Consider the following 26,712-nt stretch of genomic DNA (forward strand, 5'->3'; position numbering starts at 1 on the left):
TAAGAAGCATTCAGAAGTAAAGATGGCTTGGCAGATTGTGATCCAGTGTTCTGGGAAATACTTTTTGTGAATAAACTAGTGTACTTTAAAAGTGCCCAGTTATTACTTTGCCTTATGAAGTTATTCAGTTGAAGTGAGTGGATATTGATATTCCTGAATATAATTGTACCCCATCTGTCTGTCTACTTGGGAACATAGGAAAATAGGAACATAGGAAACTGCCATATACTGAGTCAGACCATTGGTCTATCCAGCTCAGTATTGTCTTCACAGACTGGCAGCGGCTTCTCCAAGGTTGCAGGCAAGAATCTCTCTCAGCCCTATCTTGGAGAAGCCAGGGAGGGAACTTGAAACCTTGTGCTCTTCCCAGAGCGGCTTCATCCCCTGAGGGGAATATCTTGCAGTGCTCACACATCAGGTCTCCCATTCAAATGCAACCAGGGCAGACCCTGCTTAGCTATGGGGACAAGTCATGCTTGCTTGTACACCTGATATAGTACTTTTGCTGCTCTTACATATAATGTTCAGTTTGGTTGTCAGATGTTCTAGTAATCTGAAGTATTTGTGGATTCTTTTTTCCTTCTCCAAGCGAGCTTTTGAATACTTCAATCAAGCAGCTAATGCTGGCAACTCCCATGCCATGGCATTTTTGGGAAAGGTAAGACACCCTGACATTGTGCTGGGCGTGTTTAGGAAAGTACCTTTATCACTGGAACCAGTTGTGTAACTTGTACAGAAAATAATACATCTAAATGTGAGCTAAGAGTCTTAAATGCATGGAATGTTTTTGTTTAAGCCCTTCCTTGTTTACCTTATTCCCTCTTCCCTCATTAAAAAATTCTTTGAAGTACAAGACAGTACAATAACAGCTGGAGCTTAGGATGCTGGTTTTTAAGGACCTCTTTCTCAAGGAGATTGCTCAGGATGTTCTAGAATGCGTTAAATAGAGTTTGGTTTGGTGGGGGGTAGTATATAACGACACTTTTATCAATAGATTCTGGCATTTTGTGGAAATTTGTCTGGTTGTCCATCTTTCCCCCCATGCAGGGAGAATGTGGGGTAGACCTTCTGCATGGATGCTTAAAATATATTGTAGATGCTGTAAAAGCCAGCTGCATAATCCATCATTTATCATTTCCTCAAGCAATTATTTTTTTTGGGGGGGGGGAGCATTACCTTTAAAATAAACACTTGTTTGCATTACTTAGGCCAAGTAATTTTTGCAAAAAGTTAGGGCATTGTTTGTCCCTGAAAGATTCCCAAGGGCCATATTTGTACACTGCCCCACACATTCGGCTTATGTCATATTTCCTAAATAACTTTTAGTTACATCTTGCTTCTTCTAGATGTACTCAGAAGGAAGTGATATTGTACCCCAAAGCAATGAAACAGCTCTTCAGTACTTCAAGAAAGCTGCTGATATGGTATGTTCTGCTGAGAGAGCACATGTTGCCATAAAAGTAGAAAGCCTTCTCAGCCAATCAAGGCAGCACATGAGATCTTGTGTGGAGTGTGTACATCGGTGTCAGGATTTTATATATGTTTTAAGATCTCTTAGATTGCCTTTTCTTAAAAAGACACTCAAAGCAGTGAACGTAAAATGCAATCCATTTAAAAGTAGAAAGTTCAATACTGAAAAACAATTGGCAGCAATTAAGCAGCAGAGAACAGAACAGTACAAAGGACCCAAAAACTCTACATCAAGTTTTACACCTGACCAAAAATGGGGGTTGGGGGCGGGGGGGTTAGCAATTCTCTGAAAGATTAATAGAGGGGTCTAGGTTGATCACACACAAGAAGCATCTCCAGTGCAGCTACAGAAAAGACCTTGTCCCAAATTCCCACCAGCCTCCCCACAGCCAGTGAAGAAATGTGGAGCAGAATCTCCAGATATTTCTGTGGGCAGGCTGATTTATGCATAATAAGGGGGCCCAAGTGTTGAAATGACTAGTTTTATGGGGAATCTTTTGGCTTTTTTGTGGTACATGTGTATAGATCCCAGTACTCTATATATGTTTTGCTTTATCCAGAATGACTGTGACCACCAGTTAAATAAAATGACTTTTCTCCGACAAGGATACTAGTTCTCTGATAGATGACACCTCTGCAAGTTCTAGCATCTATGCTGTGACAGCTTTCCATGTAAAATAATTTGTGATTACAGCTTGATTGCTACCTCAACTTATCAAGTGTCTGACATCAAATCTATCCTACCTTCCTGTTAAAATTAGAGCTGTAACACAAAGTCCTACAAGTCTGTATTCTCTTTAATCCTTGTGAATGTGACAGGGCCTGCTGTAAATCTAAATCAAAACCTGTAATTACATCTGCTGTGTTTTCCCCTCTTGTTTTTCAGGGCAATCCAGTAGGGCAAAGTGGTCTTGGAATGGCTTATCTATACGGAAGAGGTGTTCCAGTGGTATGTTTACCAGCCACAGCAGCAGTACTAATCTCCTAGGGGAGATCTAGTTATCTGTAAAACGACTGTTAACTTTAATCTTACAAATCAAATGGGTTTCATTTAACAGAGATTGCCAGGGTCTATAGCCACCTAATGGCACAGTGGGGAAATGACTTGCCTAGCGAGCAAGAGGTTGCTGGTTCGAATCCCTGCTGGTATGTTTCCCAGAATATGAGAAACACCTATGTCGGGCAGCAGCAATATAGGAAGGTGTTGAAAGGCATCATCTCACACTGTGCAGGAGACGGCAGTTGTAAACCCCTCCTGTATTCTACCAAATAAAACCACATGGCTCTGTGGTTGCCAGGATTCAACACTGACTCGAAGGCACAATTGTAACCAGGGTCTAAGTCCATATGGTTCTCCATTTTATTGCCTACTGCCAGTGTTTATCTGCATAATGAAGTCCTAATGGAAGTGGGTTTAAGATTGCACATAAACTTGCCTGCAAGCCCTTCCTTAATATAAGGTAGAGATGCCAGTAATCTTTGACTGTCAGTCATGTGTCTTTCTTTAGAATCATGAGCTGGCACTGAAGTATTTCCAGAAAGCAGCAGAGCAGGGATGGGTGGACGGACAGCTTCAACTAGGCTCCATGTATTACAGTAAGTGGCTTTAAACAGATGTTCAGTATCTACAACTTGGGTCTGCTATGCTTCTTACTATGGCTGTGTAGCTTCGAGGGCCTGTTTGAGTTTGCCCTCCTACAACCTGAAGCCAAGTGCCATCTGGTGGTGGCCAAACTGGGGTCAAAGCTAAGCAAACCAGGATGATCAGCCCCTAAAACTACTTACCAAGACCATCAGGGGACAGGAGGGAAGCCTAAATTCTACCTCTTCTCTCCTTGGAGCGAGAGAGCAAGTAACTGCCTTCTGCAATTTAACTTTTAAAAGCTTGTTTAAATCTCTTTTACCCATGGAATCTCAGGAGTGACATGGGTAGTCCTGGGATTTATAGTCTCTTCTGAGGCTGCAGCCGTTGCTTCAGATCTAAATCGAATCATTCCTATGCTCGTTCAAAGCCAAACTTGTATTTCCAATTTTAAAAAACAAAAACAAAACCTTAATTGGCTAATCTGCAACTTCATAATTAAAATACTGCCCTCTCGCTCACTTGTAACTGAGATTTTAATTTTATTTCTCAAATTTGTAGACCCTGCCCCCACCTTCTGTTTCTGGGCAGTTTACAGCATAAAACAAATTTAAAAGAAAACCTTAAAACCACAGTCAGAGATGTGGAGACTTCAGCAGGAATTCAGCAGGATGCGCATTCCAGAGTCTTGGTGTGGCAATAGAGAAGGCCTGCCCCTGCGTAGCCACCATACAAGCTGGTGGCAACTGCAGACAAACCTCTCCAGATGATCTCAATGAATGTTGGGGCTCATGGCAAAGGAGATATTCTCTGCCCAGAGCCTAAGATGTTTAGAGCTTTATAGGTTATAACCAGCACCTTGTATTTTGTCTGGAAATTTATTGGCAGCCAGTGTTACTCTTTTAATATAGGAGTAATAGAGTCCCTCTGTGATGATGCAGAGACCAACCTGGCTGCCACATTCTGTACCAACTGCAGTTTCTGGACTATGTGCAAAGGTAGCCCCACATAGAGGCTATTCACACGATCACTGGGAAACAGGGAGCTTAGCACGCTTCCGGGCTCAAGAGTCTCTCCAGGATGTCCTGTGCACTTGTGTGGGACATCCTGGGACTTCTGGAGGGTGTGCGGCCCCTGATCCCCGCAGCCCCCATCAGCTCTGTGATGGAGCTGTCAGTCATGTAGGCGGCCAATCCAGCCGCCTAGGGCTGCACTTTGATCGTCTGCAGGGAGAGTGGGCTAAGCCCGCTCTGCCTGCAGACCCAAAAGCTCTTCTCATGGATTGTGAGAAGAGCTTCATAGAGTGCATTGGAGCGGTCAAGTCTGGCAGTTACCAGTATATATACCACTGTTCTGAGGTTGTTTATCTCAAGAAGTGGATGCAGCTGGCATATCAATTGAAGCTGATAGAAAGCATCTCTGGCCACCGCCTTGACCTGGAACACCCAGGAGAGGTTTGGATCCAGCAGCACTCCCAGACTGTGAACCTCTTCCTTCCAGAACTGGCAGAACAAAATCTTCTTCCAAGTCCAACCCCGCACAATAAGTACCTCCATCTTATTTCAGTTCAGTCTCAGTCTGTTATCCCTCATCCAGCCCATCACCACCTCCAGGCAGGCATTTAGAGAAGTTATGCCTTCTCCTGATGATGTTGACATGAAAAAATATATTTGGATGTCATTGACATACTGATAACATCCTGCACCAAATCTCCTGATGATCTCTCCCAGCAGTTTCATATAGACTTAATGTAAATTCATGTTTAAAAGTATTGGAGACAGTATGGAGCCCTGGGGGACACTATATAAAAATTCAGATTTTTGAAGAACAGTTTCCAAGGGATACCATCTGGAATCTGCCTGAGAGGTAGGAGCGAAACCACTGCAAAGCAGTGCCTCCCACCCCCACCCCTCCAGACGCCTCCAGAAGTATACTATGGTCGATAGTATTGAAAGCCGCAGAGAGAGCCAAAAGGACCAACAGAGTCACACTCTCTCTGTCAATTCCCAGTTGGAGATCATGCATCAGGCTGACTTGATGGCCTGATGGATTTATATTTTGAATTTACAGAAATGCAGCTAGAACAAGTTACATAATGTGGTCCTTTCAGCTGAAAAGTAACTTTAACCATCTGCTGTCACTTCTCTTTTTGTAGATGGTATTGGAGTCAAAAGAGACTATAAACAGGCCTATAAGTATTTTAACTTGGCTTCTCAAGGAGGCCACATTCTAGCTTTCTATAACCTGGCACAGATGCATGCCACAGGCACCGGGGTGATGCGCTCCTGTCATACTGCTGTTGAGGTAAGAATCTGGCATCAATTTTTCTTAGACTTGCTTGCCTGAGCAAAATCATTGCAAGTACAATCTGTTGCCATTAACAAAACAAGCAGCCGTTGCTTCTCAGTGGAGTGAAGTTAAATTTTCTTGAACTCTGGATCTGACACAGCAGTTAATTTTCAGAATTGTTTGTCTTTAAGCCTTCAGGTTGGGATCTTGAATATTGTAGGGAAAGATGCAGGTTTTGGAATGCCTTGCATAAACAGAAGGCTCTATTTTCAGCAGTTCATATTCTACTACATTGCACAACTGTGATTGAGCAGTTTTATGTCATAGGAACACAGGAGGCTGCCTTAGAGTCAGACTACTGGTCCATCTAGCTCAGTATTGTCTGCACAGCCTGGCAGCAGCTTCTTCAAGGACTCTCAGCCCTATCTGGAGATGCCAGGGAACCTTCTGCATGCAAACATGCAGATGTTCTTCCTGGAGTGGCCCCATCCCCTAAGGGTCTTACATCTTACAGTGCTCACATATTGTCTCCCATTCAAATGCAAACCAGGGTGGACCCTGTTTAGCAAAGGGGACAATTCATGCTTGCTACCATAAAACCAGCTCTCCAGTAAAATAGAGTTGTTCCACAACACACAGGCAGTGCTCTAGAGACACACTCAGTGCTGCTAAACCACCCATGTTACACTGTGCAGAATGTGGGCTGGTATAATTCATTAAATGCTCCCCTAAGGCATAAAGGAATGTTTACCACAAACCATTGTGGCATCTAATATGAAAAGGGCAACTCACTAACATTTGGAGAGTGGGGAGTTCTTCTGAATTGCTGATCCCCATCTCTAAATTTCAGTCTGTTGTGCCAAACAGAATGAGCCCAATTTAAACACCTTACTCTGGGGTGTAATGTAAGGCAAGGTGAAGATGTCTAAGGCTAACTTGAGAGCAACAAAATATTCTTTTATAAAGCTGAAGTCTTCATAAAGGCAGCAACTTCTGCCACAATTCCTGAACTGCTTTCGTAATCCTCCTTAGCTGGTGCTTTGTCCGTCTTATTTGACTTTCCATCTTGGTGATCTGCATTCCACCCTGGTGCCCTTTTAAGATGTCTTGTAAAACAGTTGAAGTGTCCATGGAAATAAAATTAGGTATCTTCTCAGTGCATTGTCGGTGATTAGCTCAAAAAATTGCTGTCTGTTATTTGCTTTTCTGCAGCTCTTTAAGAATGTGTGTGAACGAGGTCGTTGGTCTGAGAGGCTCATGACTGCTTACAACAGCTATAAAGATGGTGATACAAATTCTGCTGTGGTTCAGTATCTCTTGTTGGCGGAACAAGGCTATGAAGTTGCACAGAGCAATGCTGCCTTTATCCTTGATCAAAGTAAGGGGTTGGGCTATCTTTTGTATACTTTCCCACCAGATGCAATCTTTTGAGGGCAAAGCTTGCTTTGTTTAAAGCTTTCTTTTTAACTTTAAATTCTGCTGGCATCTCCTATCAGATGCAGGGAAGGGAGTTAGAACATGCTCCTTCATCTGACCGTCTTGGGTGCATGGCGGTAAAACTCGCCTCAACAAAGAGCAGCAGTAGGGAGAAATCCCATGAAGGAATTGTAAAGAAACACAAAAATGCCACCACTCTTGCATCTGAGACCATGTGATGCAGAGCAGGGGCTATCACTGCTGGTTTTGCTAGGTCCCCTTCCTTCATCTGACAGTCTCTTATACAAGCAGGTTTGTAACTGTGGCTTGAATTGGGAAGCCACTCCAGATTTGTGATTCACTCCCGCATTCTGTGGAGCACAATGAATTATTTATGTCCTCCTCCATCCACAGTATTATTCAGAGTAGTATTTGACTGGGCCATATGAACACTGACATCTTGAGGAATGAAAATTGACTTGTCTTAATTCAACTTGTGTTCCAACTCTTGCAGAAGAGGCCAGCATAATAGAAGAGAATGAAACCTATCCCAGAGCTTTGCTACACTGGAACAGAGCAGCCTCTCAAGGTGAGTCACAGATTTTTTTGATTTTTTAAAATTATTATTTTTTTACATTTATATCCCGCTCTTCCTCCAAGGAGCCCAGAGCAGTGTACTACATACTTGAGTTTCTTCTCACAACAACCCTGTGAAGTAGGTTAGGCTGAGAGAGAAATGACTGGCCCAGAGTCACTCTGCTAGTATCATGGCTGAATGGGGATTTGAACTCAGGTCTCTCCGGTCCTAGTCCAGCACTCTAACCACTATACCATGCTGGCTCTATAAAATAAATGATCAGATAAAATGATCATGGTTCCTGAGCAGTAGCACTAGGGATGTACACAAACCACAGTTTGAACATATTTCAAGAGCAGGGCCCGGGAGCTTTAAGAAAGAGGAGAGCAGGTCCTTACCTGCTTGCTGCCACCCCGTGCAGCTTCCTGCTGGGGTGGGGCACATGCCAAGAAGCCCCGCATGGCATCTGCATGTACATGGCATCCACACGGGCAGGCACCATTTTGAGTGGTCAGCATGGTGTTTATAACCACACAAAAGGTGCATGTTGTCGCCATGCAGAGTTTCTTGAGATGCACACCCAGGATGTGCTCCCGCACCCTGCAATCAAAATGTGTTCGAATTGTGGTTTGTGCACATCCCTAAGTAACACACATGAAGAGCCCTCATGCAATTTGCCTGATCAGACTTATATAACAGGAGGAGAGATGCCTGTTGGCTCTGGCTATCCCCATAGCTAGAAACAAATCATGGTAGCATTGTGCTGGATGTCTTGCTTTGTGCCGCTTGCATCTTCTTTGCCACTCCTGCACTGATGTCAGCAAAACACAGGCAATCTGGAATGCAAGCATATTAGAGGAACACCTAATAAGATCTTCTACCAGATCTGCTGTCTGCCTCAGTACAATTGCTGCCTACTTGATAGGTGTGATTGTAGTAGGCAACATGGATTTCAAACTTAGTAATATTTGGAATGGCTTCTTGAAGCTTGCTGAAAAGCTGCCAGATTCTTTTAGTGTAATTTTCTGTAATAAAAAGTAGAACCTACCAGGTGAGGTGTTCCTACCCCTACATACAGAACACTGAGATGTTGGGCAGACGCAGGGAGATAAAGTTCGTTTGGGTAGTTAGACTTATGAGGGAGCTCTGGCGGGGAGCTCTAATGAGAAAAGTTCTCTTCACAAAGACTCTTTATTGCACAAACATTTTATAAAAGGTTGGTGCAAATCAGTTGAAAATGTTTCAGCGTACATACCATCCGTTTTCAGTCAAGCACAGAAAAAGACCTCTTCTGTTCCCCAGCTGTTAAATTCCTTAACACCATTTATTACAGATAGATTTACATGGCAAACCCAGATAATCTTGGAAAGACAAGGGATTAAAGTGAATGTGGTTTGCACAGCACCAATAGCATTAAAACAACAATTAGTTAACTCCAGATTGTGTGATAGGAGATGTGATGCACTAGACTGTGAAAGTTGTGAACAGCAGGAAGGAAATTGTGGAAAGAAAAATGCAATATATAAAATTCAATGTTTAGGTTGCACTTCATTTTATATAGGAGAATCTGATAGACCACTGACAGATGTAGAGAACATCTAGATAAATATATAGAACAGATGAGGTATAGTGCACAGAGAACAAAGCCCTGGCCCATTCTTATGAGAAAAATGCACGAAGGCAAAATAGTGCCTACTAAAATATCTATTTTGGGGACTGAAAGGAAACGTTTTCCATTTATTTGTACCAACTTTTTATAAAACCTTTGTGCAATAAAGAGTCTTTGTGAAGAGAACTGAAGTGATAATATGTGTATTGCATCGCTGATGCATCAACTTATCAAAGAAGAAAAGCCATCGGAAAAGAGCCAGATATGTCTGTGAAGAGCCCTTGGGGTCTGTTTCATTGTAGCTAGTCTTTGTAGGTACTACCTAAGGAAGACAGGGAAGTGAAAAGCCAGACTTGTGGTAATGAGAATGAATTGTCCCATTTACCAAGCAAGATTCACCTTGGTTTGCATTTGGATGGGTGACTACATGTGAGCACTGTCTGCTGTAAGGTATTCCCCTTAGGGGACGGGGCCGTAGCTCAGTGGAAGAACATCTGCGTGCTTGCCCAAGTTCACTCCCTGGCATCTTCAGGTAGAGCTGGGAAAGACTCCTGCCTAAAACATTGATGAGTGGCTGCCAGACAGTGTAGACCAGGGATTCTCAATGTGTCGGTCCCCAGATGTAATTGGACTTGAACTCCCATAATTCCCAACCAAAGGTCACTGGGGCTGGGGATTGTGGGAGTTGAAGTCCAATAACATCTGGGGACCCAAGGTTGAGAAACCCTGGTGTAGACAGTACTGAGCTAGATGGACCAATGGTCTGACTTGGTGTAAGGCAGCTTCCTATGAGATTGTAACCAAGGTCATGTAAGATTTGTAGCCCTTGGGTTTCAGCTGCTCTGTTTTGTTTATTGTGTTTCCTTTAGCTTTAAGCTGCAACCCTTTAGAACCCAATAAATACCCACTCTCCTGCTTTGTGGTTTTTTTGGAGAATTCCCCTCAAGCTTTCTCTCCCAAGATGCCTTCAGTTGCCTGGATAGCACTTAGCACTTAGCAATAGCAATAGCACTTACATTTATATACCGCTTTATAGCCGGAGCTCTCTAAGCGGTTTACAATGATTTAGCATAGGAGGAGTGGTAACGAGGAGTGGTAGCAAAAAAATCTTCTATTTGTGGAAGGGAGGGAGGGAGAGGGAGATTCTGGAGTATAAAAGGCCCTGTTTACCTGACTGAAGCTGGATCACATCACATCACACTTGTGTACTTGGGGGCTGGAGATTTAAAGGTTTGTCTTAAGTGCACGGAAAAGTTCCAGTTGAAATGAAACTTCCTGTACAGATATTGGAGCATCTTGAAATGCATATCGTGATACAGCCCACAGGCCTTCTCATCCAGATTGGTTTTTTTGCTGATAGGTTACACTGTTGCAAGACTCAAACTTGGCGACTACCATTTCTATGGTTTTGGTACCCAAGTAGATTACGAAACTGCCTTTATTCACTATCGCCTGGCAACAGAGCAACAGCACAGTGCCCAAGCCATGTTCAACCTGGGCTATATGCATGAGAAGGGACTTGGCATCAAGCAGGTGAGCACAGCTTGCAAAATATGGCAGTTCTGAGTTGGTTGCAGCACCCGTGTTCATCCTAGAAACCTGTAGAAATCTTTCTTTCTCTTCCGTAGTCCAGGGGCAGACCATCTTGGCTCTCCAACTATTGCTGAACTACAACTCGCATCATCCGCAGCCCCAATAAATTGTGGCTTTGGATGATAGGAGTTGTTGGAGAACCAAGGTTGCCTAGCCATGCCATAGGCATTAGACACAAGGCCCATTCACATGTCACGTTCAGCACTTGTACAATGAGTGCACAGTGCACATATCTGTACACAGGACCAGTCATTCACAAATAAAGTTGAATGCAGGTACAGAAGTACACTTCTCATCTGTAGCATGCAGTGGAAAGGCCTGTATCCAGGTTCACTTTGAAAATGAACACAGGTACAGTCATTCACACAAACACATGTACAAGTGTACAGACGTCTGTACATTTGTACAGCATAATGTTTGGATTGGGCTACAATAGAGTGAGAATCCTTGTGATCCAAAGCTTGCAGTTGGACTGCATGGACACACTGTTTATTAAAGTGGCTTCATTGTGATGTGGGAAGTATCGCAAGTATCACTGGCAGCTAAAAGCTGGAGTGTCTTTGAAGCCTCTGAATAGATTTAAGGCATAATTCCCAACATTCCCACTGTATTAATCCTCTTTCATGCAGCATCAAGCAATACTGATGAGTGAAGTGTACCCATTTAAGTTATTGTTGTGAAATGAAAAGCTTGGGAGAGATTTCTTTATTAGTTATGTTCTTAAAATACCTGATCCAGGCAGTTTACATACAGATTTTAAAAAACCCAATAATTAATATATGTTTAATTAAAAGCCCAGTGGGGGGGGGGTGAGGGAGTGGCAGGTGTGAGCTTCAGAGCTTTCTTGAAGGCAGCAGCTGGAGATGTGGAAGCTCTTATTCTGACAAGGTGGCTATAGCAAAGGCCCAGTCCCAAATCGCTACCAAACAAGCCAGTGCAACTGGACCTCTCCAGATTAGCTCAGTAGGTGGTGGGATTCAAGACATTTGACACTTTACTGCTATTATTTAGAAGTGCAGCAACAGCAAGTCAACGTTTACAAATCCGTTTTAGTGTGCTGTATTTATATTTCAGGATATTCACCTTGCAAAACGGTTCTATGACATGGCAGCAGATGCTAATCCAGATGCTCAAGTTCCTGTCTTCCTTGCGCTCTGCAAATTAGGAATCATTTATGCCTTTCAATATATCCAAGAAACCAATGTAAGTAACCCAGAGCTTTTACAAGAGAAGAATGATTTCAAGGTGTTTTAAGGGTGTTGCATTCCTGGTCACAATTGCCCCGCTTCCCCATCTTTAGTGTGACCAGTTTGGAGAACTTAAATTATAAATGGCTTTTAGCATGAATGAGGTAATGTGAAATAACTTAAAGGTACAGGGACATTTGGCTGTTAATGCTTATCGGATAGAACTGGTTTCCTTGCGCTGTGGCATGATTTCCTTGCCCTTTGGAGACACACTCTTGCTCTCTCATCATAGTTCTGGAAATCATTAGATGGGAATGTCAAGCTGAAATTTAGGCTGGATGACCAATGGAGTTTGGATGATCACTGTACATCTCTTCTTGAGAAAAGGTTATGGAAGAAGTGTTGTGACAGGATATTGCTGCTCTTGGGAACACTCAGCAGGAATTTTTGCTACTGCCTTTAAGTCTGTGGGCCAGAGGTCAACAAGTCTTGAGGAGCTGAAGAGGTTGAAGTCTCTGTGTACTACTGTAGGATCAGACTGGAGAGGAAAGGAAAGATCTCTTTTGCTGTGCCTGGGCTGTAGAATCAGTGAGGAGTAGAAATTCAACCTTTGGTGGAGGGGGGGAGAATGCATGACGCTAAACTACTGTAAAGTCTCCAGAGTTCTTGCACAGGTAACAGGCTTCAGTGTGATTAATACAGTATAAAGAGAGAACAGAACACTCTACTGCATTGTTTTGCAATAACTTGGGGTATCCTGCTGCAAGATTGCTACATGGGGTCACCCATCACGTTTGCTAGTCTTGCTGCTTTAGAAGATGCTAACGGTGTAAGCAAAAGTAACCTGTTGAGATGAAACTGGGGGGCAACTTCCTAAGAATCGTGGCTTCCTACTACTGAGGACTGGCTGTTCCTGTTTCCTACAGTAAAATTTAATATTTTGTCTTTTTCTTGCATAGGTCAAAGAGGTATTCTCACATCTTGACATGGACCAGCTCTTAGGACCTGAGTGGGACCTTTACCTCATGACCATCATTGCTTTGCTTTTGGGCACAGTGATAGCTTACAGGCAGAGGCAGCATCAGGCAATCCCTAGGCCTGCAGGTCCCCGGCCAGCTGTGCCTCCACAAGAGCCTCCCCCAGAACATCAGCCGCCACAATAGCAGAAGCGAGTGTCTTGAAATGAACTGGATTTTCCAGCGGGGTTGCTCTTGTGATTGTTATGGCACTGGATCAATGGCCACATCCACAAGAGAGACGAAGAAGCGTTGCATTCTGAAAGCCGCTTAGAACGATGCCTTCTTTTCAGGGATATGTAACTTTCTTCGAGACGGATTTGAATGTTATTTCAGTGCCAATGGAATAACAAAATAGCTTTTTGTGAAACACAATTGTGCTACTTCACAAGTGATGCCTGCTGTATCCAGATTGTTGTTCAGAGCCCTTTTCAGTCACCTCTTGAGAGTTCAGATGCCCTTTCTGATAGAAGTTGGCCTTCACAGAAAGGAACACCTAGCTGGGACTTCTTATAACACCTGCAGATGAATCCTGGGCAAAGGACAATGCTGTCTTTAAAGTGTGTTTGGTATTGTGATAAACTTGACAATTTATTTCCCTGTTCTTCCAATTGTTTCTAAAGCCATCTTTCTCCCTTAATACTATTTTCAGTACCTGAACATCTTCATATCTGAGTACTTTTAACCTCCAAAATACCAATCATAAGACACAGATAAGACAATCAGTAAACATGATAAATGTACTACTTATCCCTTCCTACATAGCATACTTCTTTCCCCTAGTAGCAAACATGGTTAGCCCCCAGGGATTAAGGATATGGACTGCATTTATAAAATGAAAACACATAATTTAACTACAGCAGAGTTTGCAGAACTCAGATTTATCTGAATGATGCATTCTCAAGAGCCTGTCGGTAACGGGTAGGACTTGCCCCACCCAAACCTCCAGGCATTCAAGAGCACCTTCCCTTCTTGTATTGTTCCACAGAGACACCAAGTTTAGCCAAGCAGGGGACTGAAAAAACAACCAGGATTGGAGAAGCCTTCTGAGCTTAATTGTAGACTGTCTTTTTCTACTACAATTTCTTATGGGGTAGTACTGGTTTGATTTTTTTCAGTCCATCATGATACAGTTCTAATGAGTCTTAGACTCATCTTAGACAGAATCTTAACTCTGTATCATAGTGCTAGGGACTTGTGCTATTGTGTGGTATTACTGTAAGTGAAACCAACATATCTCACCAAAATACATAGGCTCCAAGCTTATGTCATATGCTATCTACTGGGGTGCAAAGTATAAACTCACACTTACTAGTCTAGATTCTGAAGATATCTGGTTTAAAAAGCAGCCTTACCATTTAGACTATACAGTACTAGTCTTTTCCGCACAATCCAGTGCCCATCATGATCTGGCTAGAGTATGCGTGCAATTTTCTGCTCCTTAGAAAATAGAGATTTTTTAAAACTTCAAAGCTTGTTGTCATAAAGCAGCACCTAAGGGCCAGGTTTGGGTGGCGGTGGGGGGAATCTCATCTGTGAAGTTTCCTTTGCTGTCAAATCAACCATAACATGCTCCAGGCTGCAGATTCTTGCTATTATCCAATTACATTTTTAGTTAAGTTTAATACATAAAGTAAAGATACAAGATTGGCTCTCTGGCTGAAGACCTAGATAGAAATAAGCTGCTTTTTGTTCTTCAATAGATGTCTGTTTCTAGGGCAGCATGATATAAGCTATCAGTAGTGTTGAAAGCAGTGTGGTATTTGAATGCTGATTCTTGCAGTCTAGACCACGTGTGGTACATTTGAGAAGCATGCAGTTTATTCTGTGTACACCAACAGCTTTAGTTAATAGGTAGGCCTTTTGAGTCATAATTCTCATGTTTGGAGCACCAAGGGCTTCCTTCACAAGATGAGATTCTGTATGGCTCTGAAACATAATGCAGAGCAAGACTGCCTTTCTATTAAATGTCCTAGAGCCTGTGGGAAGAGCTTTTAGCAGCTGAAGATTTGGGGGCTTAATTGCAGTATTATAAAGATAGACAATTTTGTAGATGATGATAGATCTTCAAACCGCACACATTAGAGAGGTGAAATGAAAATCTCATGTCATGAGTAAAAGATCTGAAAGAATGAGGGGGGGGAGGGGGACAGCATCATTTAAATCCTGCATATAGGCTCAGTTCAAAGAAGCAATGTGTATGTGTGGAGGAGAAAGATTTGACACTTTCAGTAGCTCACACAGCCTGAGAGGTAAGCCATTGTTAGCGGCTTGCCTCTTCGGCAATGACAGCTGCAGCTCAAAAATGTCAAGTCTCCTGTGTGTGCATGTAACTTGTCTTAATTGCAGCCAGAATAAGTGCTCTTGATTTCAGTGAGATCTTAACTGATATGACTGATTTCTGTGCAACGTAAGCAAATTTCACTTTTTCTGGGATGAAGACTAGTACCTGCATAGTTTTCCAAAATATTCATTTATTTGCATTTCCATCTGACACTACAATTTGTTAAAATTGCTATCTGCACCCCTTAATGTTTTCTTTGATTTCATCATTATGTTCCATGTTTTATCTGTACCAGATGATAGCCCCCATATCCACCTTTTATACTAAATTAAAACTATTTGGGGAATTGAATTAACTTTCTCTTAATGAAGTACATAATAAGCAATAAGTGTGTGTATGGGTGTGGTGTTTGAAGTTTTACCATTGCTTAAACTTAAATAGTATTCCTTTTGGATGTAATGTAATTGGCATTAATTATGTGGAAAAACATCAAGCTAACTCAGGGATTTAAGAATGAGTAGATTCTAGGTTATCTGCCTAAAATATTGTTACTTTGAGCTCCTCTTCTGCTCTGATCTAACCTCTTAAAATTATTTTAATAAGACTAGCATCTACCAGTACAAAATTGCTTGTGCCCAAAATTGGCACTAAGAAAATAGGCTTTGACTTTTAAACTTTTATGTGGTGTGATTGTGTCCGCTTGCTTTTAGGGGCAGTATCTTGTTAGAATAAATAAGGGATGGGTTTTAAATCTGAATTGACTACTTCACATAGAAGTTACATTCAAGTTGTTCAAATTTGAAAGCACTGTCTAAGTGGAAACTTAATCCAAGGAGTAGTAGAATATAAAGAACTTGATCTCCTGAAACTTCTCCTTTTCTAATGCATACTTTTTCTGAAAGTTGTCACTTAGTTGTGAACAGCATGTTACAGATAACTATATACTGTTTGATTAACCTTGAGTACTGGAATGTAAGTACTGCTCTCCATATGTATGCAGAAATTTATCCTGAAACATGCACATGAAGCAGTGACAGTATTTGAATGAAGGATTTATTTAAGTCTTAAGTAGCTGAAGTAGAAGTACATATGAGGTATTGCAAATAACAGTGGCTATACCACCACAAATCTGAGTTCAAGCTTCTAGGTTCTGCCTTCCTCTTCATGACTGTCAACAGACTTATCTAAATCTGTTTGTGTGTGAGTGAGTGAGTGAGTGAGTGTGTGTGTGTGTGTGTGTGAGAGAGAGAGAGAGAGAGAGAGAGATTTCACTGAGACTAATGTGTTTAGGAGGGGAATAAGGGGGGAAAGATTGCCTTTAAGAGAGCATGAAGGTTTTCTTTGTTTTCCTTTAAAAAGAAAGGGCATTGAAGGTTTTCCATGTTCCATCAAACCAAACACAACTTGGAAGCCCCAGTCTAACTAAAGGTAGTCACTGCTGTGAGGTCCAATTTAGAGTTTTTGTGGCATCTGATAAACCAATGGAACAAGTTAGCTGCAACTGAGACCTGATTCGCATGTGTTGCAGCACATGGTAAACATTTGTGGGAATTTCATATGACTCAACATCCTATATAAACCAAGTCACTGGTGCTTGTGTACAAAACATCAGCATGCCAGCATCATGTACTCCCTGGACTGCAGTGCCCTGGTGCAACTGATTTGTTCCATTGATTTTCCCCCTAGAACCTAGGCCTCAGTCACATGCATATCTACCTAGGTGTACATGTCTGTTGGACAGAGTTATTTTTATGCAGTAAATATGCATAGGACCGGGTTGCAGGACATAGCTAACTCGTACTGAGTTAGGGCCACAGTTTTCAACCTGTAATTTCAAATAGGCAGTTCATATAATTTGTGCTAATTCTAATAAGGGTTGGAACTTACATGCTCAAGTCTTACTTCTACCAATTCTTAATATTTAATACAACATACACTGATTTTCCCCAGGTGTTTTTTTTTTTTTAAGGCTTGGTATGATTTGAGACCTGCAAGTGAATGCATACAGTTGCAGAGGGCTAGTGAAAGAAGTCCTTGTCTCCTGTTGGCCTGCCTAAGTCTCTAAGAGTGTATAAGGAGTTTTGTAAATTTCCTTTTGTATTTAAGATGATGCAGTATAAAGGCTGGAAAAGTGTAATATAACTGTGTAAACAAATCCTGTTAATAGAAAGATGTACAGATTCATTTTGTACTATATCTTGTTGAATAAAGATGCCACTTTTTGTGATTGGCCCTGTAATGCTGAAAGGGAAGCTGTGTTTTTTTTAATTCTTAAAAGAGAACTGCTGTTTCTGGCACAACTGACATTAGCCAACATGACAAGCAGTCCTATGTTGACATTGCGGGACACCCCACGGCTGCTGCAGACCTTGAAAGGCAGCCATGATGGCATAGTACAATGGAGCTGCTGCTGCAGATCATCTTAGAACCGTTTCCAGGCAGTTGTTCAGGACTTGTCTTTCAAGTTCTCCAGCAGCTTCCTAATGTTGACATAGTCCTGTCTAGCATGTCTATCATTGGCTCCTCCTCTTACTGCCTAGCCGTGCAATCCTATGCTGCTTTACTCAGAAGTAGACCCTGCCAAGTTCACTGGGACTTTTCCTCCTCTGGTAAGTGTGCACAGGATTGAAGCCTTAGAACATTCAAAACATGAGATGAACCATATCTCAGTGGTAGAGGGACATAGGAAGTTGCCATATACTGAGTCACACCTAGCTCAGTATTGTCTTCTATGTATTGTAGATATTGTCGATTGACAGTGGCTTCTCCAAGGTTGCAGACAGGAATCTCTCTATGCCTTGTCTTGGAGATGCCGGGGACGGAACTTGGAACCTAGATGCTCTTCCCAGAGCGGCTCCATCCCCTGTGGGGAATATCTTCCAGCGCTCACACATGTAGTCTCCCATTCATATGCCACCAGGGTAGACCCTGCTTTGCTAAGGGAACAAGTCATGCTTGCTACCACAAGACCAGCTCTCCGCTTTGGTTTGTATGCAGAAGATTACAGGCATCTCTAGACAGGGCTGGGAAAGACCATTGTCTAAAACACTGAAGAGCTACTACCAATCACTACAGACAAAATGAAGTAAGACAGTTCCATGAACCTATACAAAGCAGCTTTCTACTCTTCCTATTCTGGAAAAATAAAATAAAGGTTATGACTTCTGTTAGTGGTTGGGGAGGGATTGCATAGTGAACTGCCTTATGCCAAGTGAGATCATTGCTCCATGCTGATGGGCAGCAGCTCTCCGAAGTTTCAGGCAGCAGCCTTTGTCAGCCCTATCTGGAGACTCCAGGGAGTGAACCCTGGGACCTTCTGCATGATGCTTTTGCACAGAGCTATGGCCCCAAACCCAAAGGGGGAATATCTTCGTGTTCACATATAGTCCCCTATCCGATGCAAATCAAGGCTCGCTACCACAAGAGGAACTTATCAGGAGTGGAATTTTTGTGACTGCACTTTCAAGGCCTGTCAAAAAGAACAAAGTACTAAAAATGTATAATGTGTTGTGTTAGAGTTCACCAGTGTCTTTTAAAAAAAGGATGTCATACTGATGTGCAGTAATTCCTCAAACCAGCAGAGGGCAGAACAGTCCAGCCCCCAAAACCATGCAGGCTTGCAATTCTACTGATACTACTGCATGTGGGCAGAACACTTTCTAGAGAGAAATTCCCATTGATTTCAATGGGACTCCCCGGGAAAACTGTTCAATGACAGGGTTGCTGGTTGGTCAGCCGGTTGTGGTCTGTTGCAGGTGCCCAGGAACCTTTCAGAGTATGACTGTTCAAGCAATATTGGTTTTTAAAAGCCTGTGAAGGAGCTCAACAAGAACAACGAGCAAGGGCGACACTGATCTGACATGGCAAGGGCAGAGGAATGAACGGAATGCTAGGCAAGCCACTGTCCACAGTCTTGTACATGTGTGCACATTTTATTTTTAGAATATATTTACTGCCTTTCATGTCGTCCCAAGACGATGCAGTGAGCAGATGAGCCTTCAGATATCCAGGAGCCAAGCTGTTTAGGGGTTTAGAAGTTGAAACCGTTACTAGTATGACGATGAATGTTTATATACCGCTGTTCAACCAAAGTCCTCAAAGCGGTTTACATAGGAAAACATAAATGTGATGGTTACCGCCTGTCCCCAAAGGGCTCACAATCTAAAAAGAAACTTAAGGTAGACCTGCAGGACCACCTCTCCCGGCCATTCCTGTCCTGTGAGATCTTCTCAGGTTGTCCTTCTTTCGGTCCCTGGTCTCAGAGAAGTCCATAGTACTAGGGCCTGTGGAAGGGCTTTCTCTGTTGCTGCCTCTTCACTGGAATTCTCTCTCTCTCCCCCGATTTGGTCTGCCTCCTCCTTTTCAGCCTTTAAAACCTTATTGAAGACATTTCTTTTCTGCCAGGCATTTGCCCTGTAACTTTTGTTTTTGGTTTGTTGGTTTTTAAAATCTCAGCTGCTGTTCTTGTTTGTACACTGCCCTGAGTCTGTGGATTGGGTGGTATATTAAATCTATTTTTTTTAGAAAGGCAACAGCAACTGGAGGGATGAGGTGCTGGGGTTGGACCAGTTGCTTCCACCCACTGCTAAATATGAGAATCCCTACTTTAAAAGGTGTCTCTTTGCTCAGTTAGAAGTGGATTACCTTCCATTGGACCCCCAGAAGCAAACTGGAAGCCAGTGCAATTTTTCCAAAATGAGGGTGATATCACACTACCTGGCCTCTGATAACATACTAGGTGACTGGGCCATTCACTGGTCTCTCAGGCCAACCCATCTTACAGGCTTATGAGAATAAACATAACCATGTAGGGCTCCTTGGAGGAAGAATGGGATACAGAAAGATACATCTTGTACTAGCTGAAGTTCCTGAATGCTCTACAAAGGCAGCCCCATATACAGTGCTTTATTGTAATCCAAACATGGTGTGACCACCAGGGCATAGATAATGACATACGAGAGAGGGAGGACGTGGCACACAGTGGCTGGGGATGTGTAACTGCCTATGCATCACCACCAATGACCTTGCAGCCACATCATACAGAGAGAATTGGTGACAGAACTGGGCAGGAGGAACTAGACCCTTTGCCCTTTCTCCTCACCATATAAGAATACAATGCATCGGCCGGAGGATGGGGCAGAGGGAGGGAAAGGTCCCTTTGCTCTCCCCACCCCCAGCTGTGTGTCTGTGCATACACTTCATGCGGAATCTTATTTTCCAGTCACCATGGGAACGACATGCCATGATTCCATACTTCTGTCTCGTCCTCCCACTAAATAAGCACTGCTGTATAGCCTTGCTGCTGACTGTGCTGAAATTCAGTTGCAGGAAGGTCTATGTTATCAATATTTGAGAACCTCATAAGACTCAGACAAATGGGGCTGTAGCTCAGTGGCAGAGCATTTGCCTTGTCTGTAGAAGACCCCTGGTTCAATCCCTGGCATCTCCAGGCAGAGGTGCACCTAAGTAATTTTGTAGCCTGGACCTAAAGGCCTTTGGAGGCCAACCCCTCTTCCCATCTCCCATCCGGCAAGTTAAACACCACAGAGACACACACACACTGAGACATACACAGAATTTTTAACACGTGGGCTCTTGAGGGCAAACAGCAACTAAACTCACAAGGATGTCAGAATATAAAACAGGAATATTTAGGCAAATATGTATTAGCAGAAACATTCCAGCATGCAACTTAACATATTACCACCCCACATATTTCTTTCCCCACCCCCCACCCACCCCTGTCTGTAAAGCACCTGGCACAGGCCATAATCACACTCAGCTGCCTGGTGTAGTGAGGGCCAGTGGCAACCACACCACCCAGGACAGACTAAAGGGTGCTGGGGGCAGGGGGTGTGTGGGCCCTGAATTTCAGTCCCGAAGTCCATGGGGAAAGTGCCAATGTCTCCAGGTAGGTAAGGAAAGTTTTCTGCCTGCAATCTCTTCAACACATCTCTTCAACCAAGCTTTCTTGGCTTTTCAAAACTTGTTCTTAAATTGTTTTGGCTACTTAATTGGTGTTTTATAATGTTTTAATTATTAATTATTATTTCATGTAGTTTTATAATTTCTCTTTTAACTGTTAATAGATTTTAATGGTGTTTTAATGCAAATCGCCCTGAGCCTTTTGGAAGGGCGGTATAAAAATTTTAATAATAATTAAATTAAATTAAATTAAAATCTTGGAGAAGAAGGTGCCAATCAGTGCAGATTATACTGAGTGGGATGGGCCAATGGTAAGACCTAGTATAAGGTTCCTAAATACTTTGAAGACCTTAAGTTGGCCTGGGAAAATAACCTACAACAAACTATTAGTGACTCACAGTGGAATAGAATACTGAAATGGAAGCCAGTGTTTGCTACTTCTTCCTGAATCAGAGAGAATTTTGTTAAGCTTTTTCACAGGTGGTATTTGACCCCCTTCTAGATTATCTCACATTAATAAGAGTTTGTTCCTGCTATGCTGGAATGGCTGTGGAAATAGGGGAACATACTTCCATTTATGGTGGTCTTATCCCAGTATTTTCTGCTTTGGGACAGAGGTATTTTTAGAAACTGGTAAAATTACACAACAGAAGTTAGATATGAGACCACAGTTAGCTTGATTAAATGTATTTTCGGGAGCTAATTTGGCATTATTGTCTAAGGATCTTATAGTTTTTATGTTAACTGCGGCTAGATTATCCATTGCACAATACTGGAAGCATTAAACCATGTCTTTGATATCTTGGCATCAGTCTATGTGGCATATTGCCATATCTGGAAAACTGACTCATATTATTTGTCTTCGAGCGGGTCAAGCTAATTCTAATGATTTTTTCATTATATGGTCAGATTTTATTCTCTTCACAATTCATGATAATTTTAGTCATTCTCCATCTAATTATTTACATATCTGGAAGGATGGTTAATGGATGTCATTATGTATCAGTTTTATTATTCATGTTTATGTATGGTCTTATTAAAATAAATAAATAATAAAAAACAAAAAAACTAAATACTTTGACAAGATATTGTCAGTGGGGTTTGAGAAGATGTTTAGGCTTGGCTTTGAAAGCTAGTGGAGTAGAGTGGTGAAGTGCACAAGCTATGAGCTCAAAATCCTTCAGTATTGCTTTGAATTCACCAGAATATTTGGGCAAGCCACACACTCTTGGCCTCCTCATTCCTTTAATCCCTAGTATGTAGCGTGCTGTTAATTAATGCTGGTTTACTTCACAAAGCTGTTGTGAAAATGTGTTTGGGGCTATTCTCACGATCTGCAAAAATCGGGCTAGGAGAACCTAGCATGATTTTTGCAGATCGTAAGAACCACCAGGCTCGGCTGCGAGCCTGGTGGTTCTATAGCGGGTAACCCACTCAAGAACCCCTGCCCTAAACCCGGTTTGCGGAGTGAGCGCTCTGCAAACCTGGTTTTGTAGATCGTGAGCAGCCGTAGCGTGACTTTGTGCCACGCCTACTCATGAGACCCGCAGAGGGGAGGCAAAAATCCATCTCCCGGCTCTGGGGGTCTCACCAGCATGCCCTGCACACTTGTGCAGGGCATGCTGGAGCTTGCGGGGCCAATCGGCCCCTGCTCCCCCCAGCCCCCGCTGGCTCCGTCTCGGAGCCGGCAATCATGTGGGCAGCCGATCCAGCCACCCAGGGCTCCCTCCCCACATACTCGAAGAAACTTTGTTTGCTCACTTCATTTATATCCCACTCTTCCTCCAAGAAGACCATAGCAGTGTACTTGGTTGTGTTTATCCTCACAACAACCCTGTGAGGTTAGGCTGAGAAATAAGTTACTGCTCCAGGGTCACTCTGGGAATTTCATGGCTGAATGGGGATTTGAACTCATCTCTCCAGGCCTAGTCCAACACCCTAAACACAACACCAGACTGAGCTAATATTGGGGTGGTCAAAGATCTTTGAGAACCTGAGGTGGAGCACCAAAAAGCATGCCCTTATTTGCTGTATGGCACTGTAAGTAGTTAAAACCTTTGTCTCAGAGCTAGCTCACATGAGGGAAAAGAAATGCTGAGTCAGTCCTGGTGAGCTGCCTGTCTGGGCTTCTCATAAAAATATTCTATATTTCCAGTAGATTTAAAATGCTGCCGCACCACCCCTCTTATCGGCAGAGCCTGAACCTCCCTCAGCTTGGGGTGGACTATCCCAGGGAAAACTCTCTTAATTTTGCTATTGGATAAATACAAAAAACCTTCCACGAGTATGCCTACACATGGTGAGAAAAACTGATAGCTGCTGAGCTCTTGAGGATGCTTTTGCACCAGTCCAATCCCCCTTCTGCCTCCCCCTTTTCCTGATTTAAAAACCAATTCTGAGAGGCTTGTAAAAAAGAAAAGAACAAAAAAAATCAGTTTTATTAAATTACTACAGACTGCTTCTGTCGGAGGCTTTTAGCTTTTTAATACACTTCAAACTACTTAGTTACTAAAGCAGGCTGTCTTATACTTCAGTTTTTGCTTTTTAAAATTTTTATTGGTTTTTACCAATAAATTTTTTCCCCTCCTTCTTGTTCCCAGAAAGCTCAGCAACAGCTCGCATGTCCCACCCACCTGTTGGATTGATTGGTCGATCCCTGGAAGTCACCAGCCTGTCAGTCAAGACAGGGGTTCACTTCCAGTTAACCCTTTAAAGGGAGGGGAGGCTGGTCACTACAGGCACACTGCTTAGCCTGTAGTGTACTAGCGGGTGCAAAGAGCAACTCTTTGGATCTGAAGAGGAAGAGTGGAACAGAACAGAAGAGGAAGTGGGGAAGAGGAAAGGAAAGTGGTTGGCTAAAGTTGTATACCCACCATAGTCCTTTACTTCCACTCCATTGCCCTCTTCCTCTTCAAATCCAGCAAGGGTGGGAGGAAGAAGAGCAGGGGGTAAACAGCAGCTGTTCCTCATAATTCAACTGCCTGAGGTGACTGCCTCATGTGGCCTGATGGATGGTCTGGCCATTGCTTACATTATGGCTGAGTTCAGACATACAGGATAACCTCAGTAATGGCTGGCTGAGGTTGTAAATGCAGTACGTCCCAATGTGCGAAATCACGGTTACAGGCCAAAAGCTAACTCCAGTTTGCCTTGTCAAACTCCAATTGGAACCTTTGGTTATCTCTAAGTTTTGCCCTCGACAACTGAGGTTTTGCTGCCGAAACATTACGTCTGAATGCTATAACTGTGGCTTTGTGTCTATTCCAAACACCAATCATAGAGGTGGCTGGGATGTGCCTCAGTGGCTAGGCAGCAGGGAGGGGCTCCCCTCTCCTTCAACTGGAGTTTGCTGCCCACAGTTTGGAGAATGTCTGCGGCACAATTTGGAGTTAAGAACTGAAACCACGGCCATGCTTAAATCCAGCTAATTTGTACGTCTGAACTGGGCCAATGTACATGAAACACAATAAATACTTAAGCATTTATAAAGCAAATTTCTTTTGATTATTATGAGAACGATGCTTCTATAAATACTATGGGTGATAATTTTCATCTTGACAGATAAAATCAAATTGACACTGCAAGAGAGAATAAAACATCTATAAAATGTAATCTTTCTTCATATGCAACTAGAATTACCCCCATTCATATCTGTCGAGTTCATGTTTTGTGTCATTACCTTTCTAGCAGCCAAGAACTGTTCACAGCTGAAAGAAAACTGGTTATTTGTCATATTTAAGGGGGATAGTGACAAACCTAAAACTTTGTTTTATATTGGTTATTTTTGCTAAACAATAATTCTGAAATTGAGAGTGCTGTTAAAATTTTCAGTTGTGCATTGCATGCAGAATACTTTGGATTTGGGTAGATTGGTTTCTGTACTGGTTTTGGCTCTGTTTACTAGATTGATTTATGTTGGTCTCAAGCGCTCGATATTAATTTACATTCCAAACAAACAAATTTTTGGAGACCGATTTCTTAAAAAGAATTGAGAAGATACATGAGAGGAATATAGTGTTTAAAAGAGAAATCTCTGGGCATGATCCAGCTGCATTGAAGCATTTTCCAGTTTTGAAATAAATGGAAAGTTAAATGTGGGATCCTGCTTAAATCTGAACACAGGAAGCTGTCATATGCGGAATCAACTATTAGACCATCTAACTCTGTACTGTCTACACTGCCTGGTATCACCTCCTCGCTGGGACTCTGGCAGGGCTCTTTCCCATCACCTGCTGCCTGAATCTTTAAGTGGAGATGCTAGGGACGGAACATGGGACCTTCTGTCTGCAAAGCAGCCGCTCTACCACTGGAGTTTACTGATACCCTCCCCAGATCTCTTCCAGAAATTGATGGAACTAAAAAGTGCTTAACTTCTTTAGCTGGATTGTGCTTTTTCATTTAAAAACAAAAACCTTCTTGACTGATTCTGCTCAGGGGGAGTGATTACACACAAGGGAGTGGGATGATATGAGAGAATGCTGAGCAGAATGACATCATATGATCTCACTCTACAGCTGTCTGCTTGTTCTGCTTCTTTGTTGAAGACTCCTTGTTGAAGTTAGTAAGAATTGCCCAGTACTCTAGAGGGCTCATTGGTACTCAAGGATGCACCAGTGTAGTCATGGCTATGTGGAATTTTTCAGAAGTTGCCAAAGGCTAGTCCCAAAATATTGCTTGTTTTTCCATCTTCCAGTATGAACAAACCCAAACAGGCTGTGTGAGCTAATGTTGTAATGATGTTTGCCTGAGAAGTGGTCAAGACAAAATACAATTTTCCCACTTAACAGAGTTAAGCTGCACTGAGAATGCTTGTACACTAATGCAAACACAGATTTGATTGGCAATGGAAATGTATACTTGCTCCAGGTAAACAAGGTCATAGAATAAAGCCACTTTACTGATCAAAGCTGCTGTGAGCAACAGGTTGTAATCATTCACAAAGGCAAGAATTGTTTTAATCTAGTGCTTTTCCAGTTTCTGCCTTCAAGGATCGTTTGCCACATGACTCCTCTATCAAGGAACCCCTGCATGTGGCAGGCAGTTCTGGATAGTGTACTGGGGCACACGTTTCAAGCATGGTGTGAGTCAGGTCTGCTGGGCCTCACCATCATCTTCCCTCTATTGCAGGGCTGCTCAACTTTGGCCCTTCTGCAGATGTTGGCCTACAACTCCCATAATCCCTAGCTATTGGCCACTGTGGCTGGGAATTATGAGAGTTGTAGTCCAAAAACAGCTGGAGGGGGGAGATCTAAGAGTGTGTTTCATAACCCTGTACTCTGCTACAGCTCTGCACTGCAGAGAACAGCAGCAGTGAGGAAGCTGTCCACCATTATGGATCTCATAGAGGAATTCCTTGGAACCCAGTTTGAAAACCCTGATCATAAACCATTGTCACTTGTAATATACTGTAACCCAAAGGAGTCCAAACCTTTTCTCTTCAAACAGGTTTGGAATATTCCCAGCCCACCATCCTCAACCCTGCTATCACTTTTGAGAATGGTTTGTACATCAAACATATTAACTGCTCAGATAGCAAAGCAGTTATTACCTTTAAACAAATATGATGGTCACACATGATAGTGAATTCTCTTTCATATGCCATGCCATCTGCATTGGTGGTTTCATTCACATTCTATTTCATGCATTCATTTCAGCCGTAATCCAGGAGTTTGGTTCCCCGATGCACTTCAGTTTCTTTTGTAGGAAAGAGGCATTCTGGTCTGAAACGTCTGGGCATGAATGGAAAACATTTGCATAAATCTGA

At 42.6% G+C, this 26,712-nt stretch overlaps 1 protein-coding gene across 2 annotated transcripts in view; it reads left to right on the plus strand.

The window, feature by feature from the left end:
* The window catches only part of SEL1L (SEL1L adaptor subunit of ERAD E3 ubiquitin ligase), a 52,025-nt gene extending 34,755 nt beyond the window's left edge, over positions 1 to 17,270 (plus strand). The window contains exons 12-21 of one of the 2 annotated variants that reach the window (XM_053283970.1): positions 590 to 658; positions 1,347 to 1,424; positions 2,357 to 2,419; positions 2,979 to 3,066; positions 5,208 to 5,356; positions 6,554 to 6,719; positions 7,272 to 7,346; positions 10,304 to 10,476; positions 11,611 to 11,739; positions 12,683 to 17,270. In XM_053283970.1, coding sequence (XP_053139945.1) covers positions 590 to 658; positions 1,347 to 1,424; positions 2,357 to 2,419; positions 2,979 to 3,066; positions 5,208 to 5,356; positions 6,554 to 6,719; positions 7,272 to 7,346; positions 10,304 to 10,476; positions 11,611 to 11,739; positions 12,683 to 12,886 — 1,194 coding nt within the window. In that variant the 3' untranslated portion in view covers positions 12,887 to 17,270. The remainder of the gene's footprint in view (positions 1 to 589; positions 659 to 1,346; positions 1,425 to 2,356; positions 2,420 to 2,978; positions 3,067 to 5,207; positions 5,357 to 6,553; positions 6,720 to 7,271; positions 7,347 to 10,303; positions 10,477 to 11,610; positions 11,740 to 12,682) is intronic. The other variant, XM_053283971.1, reaches the window with a different exon arrangement.
* Positions 17,271 to 26,712: the final 9,442 nt, after the last annotated feature.

This window comes from Hemicordylus capensis, chromosome 1, assembly GCF_027244095.1.
Source record: "Hemicordylus capensis ecotype Gifberg chromosome 1, rHemCap1.1.pri, whole genome shotgun sequence".
Taxonomy (NCBI): Eukaryota; Metazoa; Chordata; class Lepidosauria; order Squamata; family Cordylidae; genus Hemicordylus; species Hemicordylus capensis.